Source organism: Cydia pomonella, chromosome 22 (genome assembly GCF_033807575.1).
Source record: "Cydia pomonella isolate Wapato2018A chromosome 22, ilCydPomo1, whole genome shotgun sequence".
NCBI classification, from domain to species: Eukaryota; Metazoa; Arthropoda; class Insecta; order Lepidoptera; family Tortricidae; genus Cydia; species Cydia pomonella.
In genome coordinates, this window is record NC_084724.1 from 9,164,193 (window position 1) to 9,181,341 (window position 17,149).

Here is a 17,149-nt window from a genome sequence, read left to right on the forward strand (position 1 = left end):
TCTTACACTAGTACTAGCATCCAAAAGAAAAGGATGAGTATAGTTTTTATTGTTCTTATTTACTGACAATTTGGTTTGACCAACTATAAATATTTAATTATGTTGATAAATGAGTGAAATAATCTAAAAAAATAAATAAAAAGATTAGCATGTGTTCCTGAAACTTAATAATTAGATCAAAGCTATTTTTTTAAACAAATCAAACTACTAAATAGTAGAAAAATTACATATGGTAACATTTAATTCGTTTAGAAATACAGTATTATTTTTAAACGATTTTGCACAATGCAAATTTATATTTTTAAAGAATTAACGTGAGCTTTAATTTAAATGGTGTCATTAAGAGATAAAATTAAATTTTAAGTAATTTTAGCTGCTTTAATATAAATAGGTACCAGGCATAATACCATTTTTTAAAACTCCTGACCACGTAGTGATTATATGCTCTTTGCATTCTACTGTCATCGTTGTTGCTGTCAGTGTCACTGTCAACTACTCGACTAACTGATTGTAATTTCAGTCAGACAGACTTCAGTGCTATGGTGCTCCGGTGATTCCTATGGGGAAAACCAATCCAATAAAATGCTCTGACTGCAATACCTAATGTCGATCTGATTTTATTAACATACGTACATTTTCTCGAACCTAGAAGCTTACATAAATACTAGTTAATAGGATAACTGTGTAAAATATATGTAAACAAACATTTCAGCTTGTCTAATAAGCTATGAAGGAAAGAGTTAATTTTCATTGAATAAACAAACCTTGAAGTCGGACGCGTGTAGCCGCGTAAGCATTTCTGTTACAGTCTTGTGATACAATGCAGCCACAAACTAATGGAACGAATGGGTGAGTAATATTTAAAAAAACATAACATTTAAATATATATATATAAGATATTCTTATTCCGATATTATTGTTAAGAGAAAAGCAAAGAGTACTAGCGTAGTAACCACTGGGTATAATGTAAATGTGAAATTTTATGACAATATCAAATTAATTCACTTTGTTAACATTTAAAATGACATAAATATGCTGAGAAACAACTAGCATGACTAAATGGAATTAGGAATTTTTATCACTTTGTGTCACTTATTCTGTATCTTTTGTTATTATGATTTTTTTGAGCCAACCATGTATCAAGTAAAAATAACTGATTAGGCTTTAAATCCAAAACGGATACTGTCCACGTCAAAATAAGACTTGCCTGCGCAAATATCACACAGGTCAATCGCCTCTCAAATAGTTTTGACACTTATTCTTAAAATTTGCAAATAGCTGCATATAATATATTATGCATGCTTCTTTGTTTCTTCCTCACATTGTCCTGGCATATTGCCATGGCTCATGGGAGTCTGGGGTCCGCTTGGCAACTAATCCCGAGAAATGGCATAGGCACTAGTTTTTTTATGAAAGCGACTGCCATCTGACCTTCCAAACCAAAGGGTAAACTAGGCCTTATTGGGATTAGTCCGGTTTCACAATGTTTTCCTGCACCGAAAAGCAAGTGGTAAATATCAAATGCACATACATTCCAAAAACCCATTGGTACGAACCGTGGTTTGAACCCGTGACCTCCAGATTGCAAGTTGCACCCTCTTACAGCTAGGGCATCGGCGCTTTTGTATTGCACGCTAATAGCAAAATTATAAAAGCTGAAGTTATTATTGTGTATAAATTTAATTAATTATAATTAAAATTCGTTTATTTCGAGTAACAACATATTCATTTGGAACACTAGACTTAAACACTATACTACAAATACGAGTACACATGCATTAATACAATAAAATAATACAAAAAAATAAACGTTTTTTAACGCAACATTGACAGTTATCACCTACTATATCTCAATGTGTTAACCACAGCACTGCTGGGCGCATGGAGTCCACAGCAAAATGACATGTTTGGGCAAAACTTGTCCGCAATCATTGCCAGGACGCTGTTGGAGCTGGCGCGCACGTGTCGCACCAGAGATGCGGCTCGCAAGCGCATGGTAGCTTTAAAACACGCCACCTGCGCCTCCGCAAACATCCCTGATGCGCTGCAGTATCGCGGCAGCCCCATCAGTGCCCTGAACGCGTTATTATATTGTACTTGTAGGGCCCTATACGATCTCAAGGTGTACCTTCTCCATAGACTGCAGGTGTAGAATGTTGTGCAAAAAGCTCTGAATAAAGTCACCTTACTTTCTTTTGAGCATCGAGCAAATTTGCGTTCAATCATGTTAGCTCTGACCGATAAGGCCCTACGTTCCCGTTCTATATCAGCATCGTCCTTGAGGTCGGTAGTAACCAAATGACCTAGATACTTGAACTGGTATACCCTTTGCAGGGCAACCGTGTTAAGTTTGATAGGTGGTATTACAGATGGTATTTTAGACTCGACCCCAAAAACCATGTACTGACTTTTATTAACATTATACTTGAGTCCGTGCGTGTGTGCGTAATCCTCACATACTTTAAGCAACCTTCTGATGACGCAGACTGACATAAAGAAAGACATTCAAAGAAGAAAATGTAATAAACTACTTTGTAAGTTTCCAGTCAAACAAATGTAAAACCTGCTGCAATTTGCTATTTTCTACTGCTATTTTAAAGATGCAAATAGCTGCTCTACAACTTTAAAAGTTAATTAGAATTGAATATATTGAAAATTGACCATTACAATTTGAACCATAAATTGTACCTAACCATCCGTTTTGGTTTACGGTTCAATTTGTAATGGTTAATTTTCAATATGAAGGTTGTTTAAATATGTATTTTGATGTAAAATAGAAAATTCCACGCCTATTAAATATAACATGTGTTATCGGAATGCATGAAGGTATTATTACACTATAATCATTAATGCATGAATGAATGAAATTACGAAAAAGTTAAGCAGATTTTTTTACACTTTGGCAAACTTCCCCAAATTGAAAATGTATGTAACAAAAAATTTAAATTCCAACAAGCAAGCAAGTATGCACTTGAAAAAGAATAATATTTATCAATTGTTTTTTCTTTAGTCTGTATCTTTTACTGAGGTGTGCCAATAAAGAGTATTCTATGTATCTATTTATATTTTTCGAAGAGCTACTGCAGAAATTTGGATACTTTAAAAACAATCAACAAGTATTATAAAACACAAATATATTCAAGCAAAAACAAGCTTATTGCTATATTAATAACATTCAATAAGGATTAATTTCTACTTACAAAATAAGAAATGTTTATTGGTACAAGTGTTATATTAAAATTGGTAAGTAGAAATTGTATTCAACATCTGCAAAATGTACTGAAGGTATCCAATTAAATTCCTAAACACTTTTTGAAATTTTACTGGGGAAATACCTTACAGAGAACCACTAGACCCTACTCACAGTGTTGTGTTCCTGCCAGTGAGTAAGGTTGCCAGAGCTCTACGAGAGTGCAGAATGTTAGGGTCAGCAATGCGCATGTAACTCCTCTGGAATTGCAGGCGTACATAGGCTATGGAGACTGCTCACCACCATGCGGGACATATGCTTGTGTCACCGATGTAGTTTAAAAAACACTACATCTTGGTGGTGCTATTTTCATTCAAAACATGGTATAAATGGGGTTGGCCTTGAAGTATTTTACAGATGGCGCAGCATAGGTATTACCTGTCAATTGTGTAAATTGTGTCAAATTTAGACCATAAAATAAAAATCAAACCGGACAAGTGCGAGTCGGACACGCCCATCGAGGGTTCTGTACTTTTTAGTATTTGTTGTTATAGCGGCAACAGAAATACATAATCTGCGAAAATTTCAACTGTCTATCACGGTTCATGAGATACAGCCTGGTGACAGACGGACAGGGGAGTCTTAGTAATAGGGTCCCGTTGGGCACGGAAGCCTAAAAAAATGTGTTATACTATAATCATTAATGTTGTGGAATTTCATGACCTTTAGTTTAGCCAGCGGTTTTCATGATACTAGCTTTAAACCAAATCTCTTAAAAGAAATCTAGAGACAGGTAAAGTAAAACGTATGTTGGCGCCAACCCCTTTGTGTTATAGTATGTATATACCATACTGTTTTTACTACAAGAACATGGTGTGTCTTTTGTGGGCAGATATTAATACCTGGAGGCTACTGCAAGTTTCATAATTCGAAGGTAGCCTCTCCGTCGCTAACACACTTCCGATATTAGAGTGATAGTGGGATTGGCCGCGACACGTCTGCCGTATTTTTTTTTTTAATACCACGACGGTGGCAAACAAGCATACGGCCCGCCTGATGGTAAGCAGTCACCGTAGCCTGTGGACGCCTGCAACACCAGAGGTATTACATGCGCGTTGCCGACCCTTTAAAAACCTGTACACTCCTTTTTTGAAGAACCCCATACTGTAGCCCCTCGGGAAAGCTGTATGCACCCGGATCGCCGATTATTAGCCGGGGCAGAGGCAGACCAAAAAAGAGATGGCGGGATGACCTCGACGCTTTTTGCAGAGACTTGCGGGAACATGCTCCAAACCGTGCACAAGATAGGCTATAAAAAAGTCATGGAATTAGCTAAATGTCAGTTTCCGAAATTTGCAATAGTTCCTCTGCCTATTGGTACAAATACATTAAATTTTATCTAGCATGTGTAACCTACTTTCAACAGTGTTTACTTAATGGCTAAACAAATATGCACACTAGGGCATTTATCATTGACCGGATATGTCACCTTGCCACTGTTGTTTACTATGGCTATTAGATACCACTACTATTAATACTATCATTATTCATTTCTGATAGTTAATATTACTTATCATAGATAGATGTGAAAGTTTGGATTTTTGATCCACTATCACGCTAAAATGGCTGAATGGATTTCGATGAAATTTGGCACACAGCTTGGAGAAAGGTAAAGGATACTTTTTATCTCAAAATTAATCTCCTAAGAGGTTTTTAATGGAGGTTACAATTTTTTATGAGAGCACCAAGGGGAGAGGGCAGTTTAACGGGATTAGGGGCGAGTAAAAACTAAATTTAATTCCTATCATTTTAATAACAGGATTATGCCCATCAATCATATTTAACACACAGTATTACTGTAATGTCACAAAACACTACAACTGATACAAGCATTGATAACGCAAGTAGCTGTAATGTACAATTGAGTGAGCAATTGATAACTTTGCCTCAGTGACCGCACCACGTTGGACGAGCACGCGCGTGTGTTTTTCTCTTATAAATTAAAAAAGTTAGTATTTCTTTTTTTTAATTGTGTTTTTTTTAGATGCTCGGAATTGTATGTGGGTGGCCAGTGTGTTTAAAGTTTATGTGAACGAACATAGTTTTACGTACGTAGATTTACGTACTATATTTTTTCTTTATTTTCCCTACATCTGTGACTAATGTAGTAGTAAAATAATCATATAAAATTTTCCTATCACTTAATACTTGGACAATACAATAAAATACTTAGACGGTTACATAATTAATATTAATAGTTAATCCTAGTACTCCTATTTCATTCGTTATCTTATGTTCGCCTTTTTATTCCAATGCTTATTGGATGGGATATTTACTGGTACCTAACATTATTTGGAGAAAATATTGAATACCTACATATATTTTGATTTAGACATAGAAAAAAATTATTCAACATCACATAAAATGGCAGAGTTAACAAATAAAGACATTTAATACAAATAAGCCTTAAATTTAGACTTAAAAACCAAGAAATTGAATTGTAAATCTAAGGGAGAGATTTAATATACATGAGTGTTAAATAGAAGCTTGCCTCAGCGTAATGTTGCAGTGTATTTACTACAACGCTGGTTTTCAGGCAGACCAATGATATATTATCCCTTACTCGCTGTTAGTCGGTTTTTTGAAGATATATTTATTTATTTATTATTTTACGGTACAAATATAATTTAATTTTTAATTTCTGCATATTACACTATATATTGGACGTATTTCAATGTATTTGATTTATTGACAGAACGAAGCGAAAGTCTCCGTTACTACTTAGGCAAAAATTATTTCGTATTTTCGTAAATTTTGTGAGCAATTTCAATTTTTTTTATCGATTCAGTTTTTGAAATATTTCAAAATGGCGGAGCCATGAGGGTTCACAAGGTTTACAGCTCGCAACGCAAAGCCACTAGTTTATTTATCGTTTCCATCAAGAGAGTAGGGTTTTCAAAAATATAACTGGAGTTACTCAGTCATAAGCGTCTATATGGCCACTTAAAGGGGTCCACTGATTACAAGTTTGCCGGACGATATCGGCCTGTCAGTTATTCGCGATTGTCAGTATTTGCGAATAACTGACAGGCCGATATCGTCCGGCAAACTGGTAATCAGTGAGCCCCTTAACATTGGCCATTCCGTGGTTTACCAACGAAGTGCTATAAAAACAAAGATACAACGGAATTTACACCCTATGACAACGGAGTAAGTTTGAAAACCAAAAACACGTAAACGTCGATTTGCAATATCCGTTTATTAATTGAAACTGTTGTAACAGTAAATAAACTGCAGACATATGTTATCGCTTCACCTTTCGGTGTTTACAAGTTCTTGAAGATATAAGAAACAAAAGTGAAGAAGATATTAATAACATTAACCGAACTTGAATACTGTTTTATCGTATAAAAACTTCTCGTTATAAAGTTGGCTAATAATTTAGCCAGTGGGGCGAAACTGACCCTTTCGGGCATTCTCGGCTCCGTTCGCTTCAGCGTTGCTACGAGCAATTATTAGGGTTGGCACAACTTGACGTCCCTTTGCATGCACAGTCAGAGATGAATGAATGACTTGAATTTAGACAACCCTACTGGTTTAGACAACATTTATACCTACGCCTCACGGACTAATCATACATACATCACATATTATTCACATTGTCTCCTATAGTCAGAACCTTTCCCTGCGGGTAAAAAGTGTGTTACACTTATACTATGCACTCTCTTGGGCCTGTTTCTCGGCTAACCAATCACCTATACCTACACATTACTAACCTTACGATTACCAACTCGGTTCTTAACCGCTTTAAAAAAAGAGGAGCCCAGAGCTAACCCCAGTCTCGTCAATTTAGAGATATATTATGCAAATTATGGCTTAGATATCGTAAATGGGTAAAACACTGTACCAATAGTGGCCACCTTCATTCTTAATTGAAGTAATAGAAATGTCAAACGGGGTGCCAACTAGTTGAATTCGGTTGTCGAAATCTGGGACGTTTACCTTATAGATAAATTCGAATCGCTGATTCAGTTTCCGCTTCACTCAAACATTTTAATAATGTAGTATATTTTATATGTCGTAAAACTCGTAAACTGTTATTATTTTTAGAGTTCTAAGTTAGTTACATTGTCCGGCTGATAAACATTTTTAGTGCAAAATTACACCGATACAACGACAACGATAAGGAATTACGCCTGGGTGCTTAGCCAACGTGCGAATAGTTAACGCTCCGTAGCGTAGTGTAGTCACCTCTCTCTATCACTCTCCCATATTAGTTAGACAGCAGTGACAGTTGCATTTCGTTCGCTACGGAGCGTTGACGTGTAGCACGTTGGCTACGCACCCTGTTGTGATAACGGCAGTAGCGGAGCGGGTAAAAAAATACGCTCATAAAAATGAGGTTTTAACTATGGGGTGTGTTTTTATACAAAATCAGTCCCGGAACTAGTACTTACTGTTAAGGTACGATCTAGAACGCTTTTGTTGTCTCGGCCGAGAACGAGATCGAGATTCAATGGAATTCTCGGCCAAGACCGAGACCGAGTATTTATAAAAACACGAATTTTGCACTAAAAATGTTTACCAGCCCGGCGATCTAACCAAGCACATGAAGATTGCTTCTACGATGCGTACTTAGTATTATTTTTTATCTAACACATCCATTCAGCCGTCTCGCTTTATGAGTGAGTGTGAGAGAAGATGAACCCACGGGGCATTAACTAAAAACTCACAATATTTTCAGCACAATGTCCTCATCGATCCTCATAACCGGTGGGGCGGGCTACATCGGCTCCCACACCGTCGCCGTCCTCCTGGAAGAGTCCACGCCCCACGAGCTAGTGGTCGTGGACAACCTGTCCAACGCGCATAGAGAACAGGGACAGAAGAAACCTGAGCCGCTGAGGATAGTGGAGGAACTGACGGGGAAGAATATACACTTTTATGATGCTGATATTAGGGATGCTGCGAAGTTGAGCGAGATTTTTAACAAGGTCGGTCTGAAATAATGAATCGGTCTTTCTTTATCCTGATAGATATCGGTAAGGTCCGACCGAGAACGCTTTTTTGTCTCGGCCGAGACCGAGACCGAGAATTTATAACAAATTTGTAAAATTATTTCTTTGTTTGGATAAAGGTACTTGTCAATTGATCCCTTTCCCTTTGTCTTCAAGTCAGAGATCCTACCGCTAAAACAAAAATAGAAATTTCTTTATCTGCCTTTCGATCGCTCTAATTTCGGCCCTCAGATTAGATTCGTCAATTCCTATCACAGTTCTATATCGATTTCCTTATATATCTGGTGTATTGCCATTGCCTCTCAAAAAGCGACATTACTTGAAATGAAACTGCTGATGAAGACCATAAAGTAATGGCAGACTGTTTTGTGCTGTCGGTTATTTTTAGATATTTCTTCAAGACTTAACTAAGCTCTTTTCAATTCCAGCACAACATAGAGTGCGTCATCCACTTCGCGGCGTTGAAGGCAGTGGGCGAATCAGTCAACAAACCATTGGAGTACTACCAGGTCAACATCTCTGGGACGTGCACGCTTTTTGACGTAAGTTTCTATGGCGCCACTTTTTGATTTTCAACAAATTTAACACATATCAGTGAACGAATAAGGATCAAAGTCAAATGGCGTTCTAAAAGTTTTAATCATGTGTCGAAAGATGACAGTAAATTTACTGTGTCTATAGGTAAAAAAATTAAGTAAGTCACCTGTTGTATGTAGTTGTGACGTGTTCGAAAAGACAATACATGTTTAAAAGACACACACAAACAAAACAAATGTCTATTCAAACACGTCACAACTACATACAACAGGTGACTTACTTAAGTTTTTTACCTATACAAAGTTTTCTTTGACAATCCACCTTTATTTCAAATTCTCTTTGATTATACATATCGTCGTCGTCTAGTATTAGTAGTTCAGTATCTACCTACAAGTCTTATTGAGCTTACTGTGGGACTAGATCGATCTGTGTAAGATTGTTCCGTAATATTTATTTTTAATATATTTATCTACACACATGTCAAAATAAACCCTCTATGATGCCTTCAAAATCCGTAAATAATGGCCAACATTACGATAAACTGTTTTGTTACAACAAATTTCTTATCTGTGATAATGTAGTTATAGCTTCATAACTACATCAAAATCGATTTGGTTATGCATTCAAATTTGGAAGATCTCTGAAAAAAAAGAAATTCGATTTGACCCCTATTCTAATATCAGTCGAGATGCCTTTTTATTCGAAATGAAATGTCAATTGCATACAATTTTGACATATCTCGCATGTTAGTTTGTATCGAATGATACGGAAATATGCCCCCGACTCTAGTTTGTATCTGAATTAAAAAAAATAAAAACCGGCCAAGAGCATGTCGGGCCACGCTCAGGGTAGGGTTCCGTAGTTACTCTTCCGTCACAATAAGCTAAACTGGAGCTTAAAGTGTAGTAAATGGACCCTTTCACCCGAGTAAAACAAATAGGCAAATTTGCATAATCAGTACCTAATTAAAGTAAGTCTTTTTACTATGAAGGGAAAACTTTTTGCGATAACTCAAAAACAGCTAAACTGATAATGTCCGCTATAGTTTTCATTTAATGTCTTTCTTAAGCTCTACTTTCACAATTTTTTTCATATTTTTTGGACCTATGGTTCAAAAGTTAGAGGGGGGGGGGACACATTTTTTTTTTCTTTCGGAGCGATTATCTCCGAATACATTCACTTTATCAAAAAATGTTTCTTGAAAACCCCTATTAGTTTTGAAAGACCTTTCCAACGATACCCCACACTCTAGGATTGAAGCGAAAAAAAAAATTCACCCCCACTTTACGTGTAGGGGAGGTACCCTAAAAAAAATTAAATTTTTAGATTTTATTGCACGACTTTGTCGGCTTTATTGATTTATATATCCATGCCAAATTTCAGCTTTCTAGCACTAACGACCACGGAGCAAAGCCTCGGACAGACAGACAGACAGACAGACAGACAGACAGACAGACAGACGGACATGGCGAAACTATAAGGGTTCCGTTTTATGCCATTTGGCTACGGAACCCTAAAAACTACATGCGTGAAAAAAGTTTTCATTTACCGCCATACAGTTTATCTTTTAATTAGGTTTAAGTATAAAATGAATATGTTTTGTTGTTTTTAAGGTAACTATAGCAAACATTTTGTGTAAAATAAGCGATAAATATATTTCGGTGACGCCACCATATAATCGCGAGTTCCGCCAAGAGAGCAACGATTTGGCAAGGGCATCGTAACGGAGGGAGGCTGTAATTTCGGTTTGTTAATATTTCATAGAAAGTTTATAATATGTGTGTAGATAAAATAGTGTATGTAACTGTACATAATTAGGCATTAAAAAACTCGTGTGATCTTTTTAAGAAACTCACTTCGTTCGTTTCTTAATCCCACACTCGAGTATTTTAATGCCTTTTATTATGTAGCAGTCACATAAACTACTATTATTTGTTTCCCAGGTAATGCGTAAACACGGCGTTTACAAACTGGTCTACAGTTCGTCCTGCACCGTGTACGGGGAGCCTCAGAAACTGCCGATCGACGAGTCCCACCCCACGGGCCTCGGCCTCACGAGTCCCTACGGCAAGTCCAAGTACTTCTGCGAGGAGATCATGAAAGACATCTGCAGAAGCGACCCTGTAAGCCAAATCAAAATCCTCTGGAGTTGCAGGCGTACATAGGCTACGGAGACTGCTTACCATCAGGCGGGCCGTATGCTTGTTTGCCACCGACATAGTATAAAAAAAATATATTTTCAGGCAACTAAGGTTCCCCTTACAAACTAACATACATACCATAATTAATATTTACTGCTGTGGCGCAGCGACCCGAAGTGGATTTTGGTCTCCGACACCAAAGACCGCCATGCTTCTCTGTCCAGTCGACGCCGCCGAGTTCGCTAAGGTCTTTTTGCACTTCGTCTCTCCAGCGGTACGTAGGTCGTCTAGACGGTCTTCGGCCAATTAGAACTCCAAAGTAGTCCAGACTGCACGGATTAATACTAAACTTAAAAACTATTATAATAATTTTTCGACTCGTTTGCCTTGTGCATCCCCCGTTCGCGAGTCGTGGTATGAAATAACTTTTATATTGAATGTAGTGATCTATCTTTAATTTTTGCATGTTCCAGAAATGGACGGTGGTGTCCCTGCGATACTTCAACCCGGTTGGAGCCCATCTAAGCGGCCGCATCGGCGAGGACCCCGCCGGCACGCCTAACAACCTGATGCCGTACATATCCCAGGTTTGTCCCAGTAATGGCCAGTTTGTGGTACATCCTCTGTTGGAGCCCATCTAAGCGGCCGCATCGGCGAGGACTCCGCCGGCACGCCTAACAACCTGATGCCGTACATATCCCAGGTTTGTCCCAGTAATGGACTTTCGTACCAGTATTGGACTATTGGACGGTTTGTGGTACATCCCCTGTTGGAGCCCATATAAGCGCCCGCATAGGAGAAGGATCCAGCCGGCACGCCTGTCAACCTGATGCCGTACATATCACCGGTTAGTCCCAGTAATAGACTTTAGTACCAGTAATGGACGGGTTATGGTACAACTCTATGAGAGCTCATCCAAGCGGCCGCAGCGGCGAGGAGCCCGCGGGCACGCCTAACAACCTGATGCCGTACATATCACAGGTTTGTCCCAGTAATGGACTTTCGTACCAGTGAAGTGAAGACCCCACGAGCACGTCCCCGTCATGGTTATTTGTATCAGTAATGGACAGTCTCAGACGTCGGTACAATTAGTTAGAGCTCATATAAACGGTCGCGACGACCCCTCCGGCACGTCCAGAAACCTGATGCCAGTAATGGACATTGTACCTAGTAATGGACATTTGTACAAGTAATGGACAGTGGTATTCCTGCGGTGTTTTAACCCCATTAGGGCACATCTAAGCGGCCGCATCATTTATTTTAACAAACTGTACTGTTAGAAAAAATGTATCACGTTTTACAGACATGCTTAAGAGATGGCCCAATATGGAAATGGCTTATAACAGTTACTTATATAACTACCACAAACGCATCATTGGTATATTTAAATACGATAAAAACAGAGTTTTAAGAGTAGTCCAACCATACCAACGAACGTAACCTTGGCAACGAGGGTCCCTAGAAAGTTGGTTTACTTGCTTGTTCTCGGTCAGCACAATGTACCTACCACGACCGCGAGTTGTAATGATGTAGTGAGTGAATTGGGTGTAGGTACCAACGTAAATGCGTAATCAAATTCTGTACTCGTATTCTAGTGATTGTGGGCCAATTGTGACTGTTACGTGATGCATTTTTATAGCATAGTACTCTTATTTAGATTAACCTGCCTTCCAGGTGGCCGTAGGCCGTCTTCCAGAGCTGCAGGTGTTCGGCAACAACTACCCGACGCCGGACGGCACCGGCGTGCGCGACTACATCCACGTGCTGGACCTGGCGGCCGGCCACGGGCGCGCCGTGCGCCTGCTGCGGCAGCCGGGCGCCAGCGGCTTCCACGCTGTCAACTTAGGTATGGTTAGGTCACTTCTGAACTTCAATATTCCTTATGCTACGGTTTGGTAAACTAAAATATTCATTATGCAACGGTTTGGTGAAGTATAATGTCTATTATGCGGCCGTCTGGTGAACTATAATATTCAGTACTTACTGTATGAAATGGCCGACATCAACGCATCTCTGAGAAATATTTCTGCACTTCGATTTGCGGTACTTACTTAGGTTCCATACATACCTAGTTAGTTTAATTATTATAGTAAACGAGTAGAAAAACTATTATATATACACAAAATTGACCTGACTAGATTTACAAGTCTCCTTTAGGCCGATCGATAACCTAAAAAACTCTATATTGTGTCACAGTGGTATATAATACCACCAAAAACAGCCATAACATATACCCAAAAAAAAAAAACATTTTATGCCAAAAATGCCTTACATCATTTTGGAAAAGAGCTGATACTCTTCAAACAACTGAATCGATTTTTGCGTCGGGGGTTAATAGTATTTTATGCAACAGTTGTATAAGAAGGGTCAAAAAAGGCGAGTGGCGTGAGTTACAATGTGAGCCGGAGCCGAAGGCGTAGGCGAACATTGTAAAGGAATACGCCACGAGAATTTTTTGACTTACTTATACAACGTTGCATACAATATTTTTCCTACGAGTCAACAAAAATAAATCTTAATTTAGGTAAACAAATTACAGCAAAAGTATATAGCCAAGACGCGCGAGCATACCTTGTTACGCGCCCGGCCCGCCCCGGGCCGCGGCCGGCCGGTCGGCGACACCTCCTCGTAACTCATGAGGCCCTGGTACTTGCAAAATTAATTTTTTTGACAGTTTTTTCTCAATTTTGGCCACCGTAGTCTACGGAGACTAACAAGCAACGCTAAGCGGTCTTCGTAGTCTATGGGTGTTGCTATATTACAGGTGTCACATGCGTGTTTCTGACTTATGAAGTAATTATTTTTACTATGCAACCAAATGAATATTTTGTAAGTTGGCATCAATGCACTTAGTTTAAAACTGTATTCGTTTTGGTTTTGTTAGGTTGGTAGCCATTAATCGCAGTAACATTATAGCTTATAAAAGCACAAGAGCTTTTATGAGGAATAGACAATATAGACTTTTCTTGAAATCTTTTATGTATGTTCTTATATTCGTGTTAATGAATGCATAAATGACAGATAACAGTAGAGGAGTAGGAAAAAACTAAATCAAGTCCAATTTCCAGGCACCGGCGTCGGCTACTCCGTCCTCCAAATGATAAAAGCCTTCGAAGAGGCCAGCGGGCGCAAAATCCCCTACAAAATAGTCGGCCGTCGCCCCGGAGACATCTCCGAGAACTATGCTGACGTCTCCCTCTCACATAGGCTGTTGGGCTGGCGTGCGACAAGGACGCTAGAAGATATGTGCAGGGATACTTGGAGGTGGCAAAGCGCGCATCCTAACGGGTTTAAGAGTTAGATGTTATTGAAAAATGAATTTTATTTGCATCAGCATAAGGTTTATTTCCAAATATTATACCTAAATTTTACTAAGTGAAAGATTTATTTTAAGTGCCATTTTGACGAATAGTTAACGGATTTAAGTTTATTTTATTTATATTTTAACAAGACGTTCCTATTATGTTGCCATTTGCCATACTTATTTTAAATGGTACTGAAACTGTACATCAAATATTTAGTTCATTAATAATTATTTATTACCAAAATGAATACCAAAGGCACTGTTTGAAAAACGAATTATTTATTTTAGCATTTAATGTGGATAATGCATTTGCTCGGTGTTTTATTATTATACCATTGTTAATGATAACTATAGGCATTTACATATTTTACTTACTGGTATGTTTCAAAGGATGTTTTTTAAACACCTATTTTCAACGATTCATAGTTTTGCCCAGGACTGTCTCATGTCAAGCATAGACAGAGAGAATCATTCTGTCTTCGTCTTACGCTAGTCCTAGCACCCAAAAGAAAGGGATGAGAATAAATTTCTTGGTTCTTACTGACTGACAAGTTGTGTTCGCCAGACTATAATTGTTTTAGCTGTCCATAATCATATGTTGAATGGATGGACCAAAAAGGGATATATAAGGATATTGATTTATCTAGATTTATAGAAAAATCCAGTGTATTTTTTATTTATTATTACTTATCATTCCATTTCATCTCAGTGTTATAGATTTTACTTCTTTTTTATCTTGGTGCTACTTATTAGCAAATGTATTTTGTGTTGACTTGTATTATAATTATTTCAACTTGTTACTATAAATAAATGGATTACTATTTATCTTTTATTTATATTTAAAACCCTAAAAAACCAATGAATCCTGTAAAATACCAAATAAAATACAACATATGGTTATAAAAAAAAGTAATAATACTATATCGTCAGGTGACAAGCAAAATTCACTAATTACCACCACCAGTTCATAACCATAATGAACCATATTACTACTAAAGTAAGGTTGATTTTTGTTTAATTATTTTCTAGTAATTGTGAGTTTTGCTTGTCATCTGACGATTTACAATGGAATTTATAATCGGTGATCAGGAACCTGGAAGGAAGGAGGCAAACAAGCATACGGCCCGCCTGATGGTAAGCAGTCATCGTAGCCTATGGACGCCTGTAACACGAGACAAAATGACAGGGACAGCTGTCACCATACCCAAGCTATGTGATATATTAGCCTCGGAAAATGTGTGCCATTATTTGGCGTAAAAGGATGTTTTTTTTATCAGTTATGTTAGTTACAAGAGCAACATTCGTTCGGACGTGCCGTGAAAGTTATTTAATTGGGGGTCGAATAAAACATGATTTATTGTAATCCTTTGTATTATCTAAAAATTACAAATCTTTCATAATTTCAATCATTACAAACTAGCTTCATGTGATCAGCACGTTTCCTGCCTAAAAATATCTATCAGATTTACATTTTTACAACATTCACTAACATTAGGCTCCATACAAACTTGTCTTAAGTCTTATTACAATGGAGGTTCACTTTTAATATTTGTTTTATATAAATTTTGCCACGAAAAATTCAGCTATAGTTGATTTAAACACTCACTGTATGCGAAGCAATTAAAAAAAAGAGACAGGACGCAGCCCGCCGCAGGCAGGTGTGACAGAGAGCACACTACGTATTCGCGTGCAGCGAGTGAGTGACACCACTATAGTTAGAAACCTTTTTGAAATATGTAAAAGAGCAGGATATTGATAATTATTACAAATTTACGTGGTAAAATATAACAGGAGATTATTTTTGAAGGAAGGATAATCGGTTTCATGACAAACAAAGATGTTCGACAGAGACAACACGCTTTTTATAAGTCCAGGCTAAGTTCTATCAAGAAAAGGCACATTTGCTATCATAACTTCAAACTATGTATTTTAAAAAAAGAGTAAGTCAAGATTATATGGAGCATGGTTGAAAACAAAAAAGAATGCAAAGAATTTACCCGACTCGGTCAAAAGTGAGGTAAATTGATGGCATTATGTTTTTCTACAAAATATACTGGAATTGTAAGCGGAACTAGAAGTGCTGAAGTCTAGAGATAGCTTAAAACTAAAAAGGTGTTTCCTGTTCATTTTAAAGTCTGATTTTTTGGAACTTTCGTGAATAGGCGGGTCCGTAGAGAATGAGCCGCCTCGCGAGGAAATTGCCGTGCGAAGCAGCTTGGTCTGTATATACTTGCCTTGGCCGAAGTAAACGCACTCGCGGCCGCATTGCTTCGGCCGAGGCAAGTCTCCGCCGATCGATCTGGGAGCCGATTTTAGAATTTCGATCGCTCCATTTCGAGTTCTTCCATTAATAATATCTCCGCGCTTTTAGATATTTAAATTCTACTAATAGAATTTGAAACGAGTGATCAATACCACTAGATTCCCAATTTCTATCTCTCGTATTTCAAAAATAGCATTTGCCGTTTTCCACAGATTTTGGAGTGACGAAAACGAGCGCTCGAAATTAAGAAATCGGCCCGATGGTTCACGCGGCCATATTCTTGCAAGGAGGCTCATTCTGCCCATAGATAATATGTTATTATAAGAAAATAATGGTTATAAGAAATAACACACATCGAAAAAATATTACTTACAAAACGTGAAAGACTGCCTCGAAAATTCATAATAAATCAGTCCTATAAAATTAACAAAATCAATTTTAATTGAAGAATATTCTTTTAATTATTGTAAAGAGTTTCTTCGTTAAAATTAGTTCGATTGGAAACCACCTTAAGGATAATTGAAAACAGTAAGTTTAAAAAATAAAATAAAAAAAACCTTAAGCCAATACTCAGTTCATTGGATTTAGCTTGTAAAATACATACATAGTCCATAAATTCAAAAGGTATACATTGAAATGATACACTTATCTTATAAGAAATGAACATTGCACCTATTGATTTGGATAAGTTTAGAA

At 37.6% G+C, this 17,149-nt stretch overlaps 1 protein-coding gene across 3 annotated transcripts; it reads left to right on the forward strand.

The window, feature by feature from the left end:
• Positions 1-511: 511 nt before the first annotated feature.
• LOC133530197 (UDP-glucose 4-epimerase) lies at positions 512-15,015 on the forward strand. Of its 3 annotated transcripts, none has more exons than XM_061868054.1 (7): positions 512-849; positions 7,935-8,184; positions 8,637-8,750; positions 10,689-10,868; positions 11,360-11,473; positions 12,561-12,732; positions 13,955-15,015. In XM_061868054.1, the coding sequence occupies exons 1-7, from the start codon at positions 821-823 to the stop codon at positions 14,185-14,187; spliced, it is 1,092 nt and encodes a 363-aa protein (XP_061724038.1). In that variant the 5' UTR covers positions 512-820; the 3' UTR covers positions 14,188-15,015. The 3 variants fall into 3 exon arrangements, with proteins under 3 accessions (XP_061724038.1, XP_061724039.1, XP_061724037.1); XM_061868055.1 differs by lacking the exon at positions 512-849 and adding an exon at positions 4,802-5,198; XM_061868053.1 differs by lacking the exon at positions 512-849 and adding an exon at positions 5,170-5,298.
• Positions 15,016-17,149: the final 2,134 nt, after the last annotated feature.

What these genes read in the sequence shown, in the direction of transcription:
- LOC133530197 (XM_061868053.1), top strand. Translation starts at nt 5,249, where the DNA reads ATGTGGGTGGCCAGTGTGTTTAAAGTTTATGTGAACGAACATAGTTTT. An exon ending in ACATCTGCAGAAGCGACCCT is followed by an intron (nt 10,869 to 11,359) that starts GTAAGCCAAATC and finishes TGCATGTTCCAG; the next exon opens with AAATGGACGGTGGTGTCCCT. An exon ending in TGATGCCGTACATATCCCAG is followed by an intron (nt 11,474 to 12,560) that starts GTTTGTCCCAGT and finishes CCTGCCTTCCAG; the next exon opens with GTGGCCGTAGGCCGTCTTCC.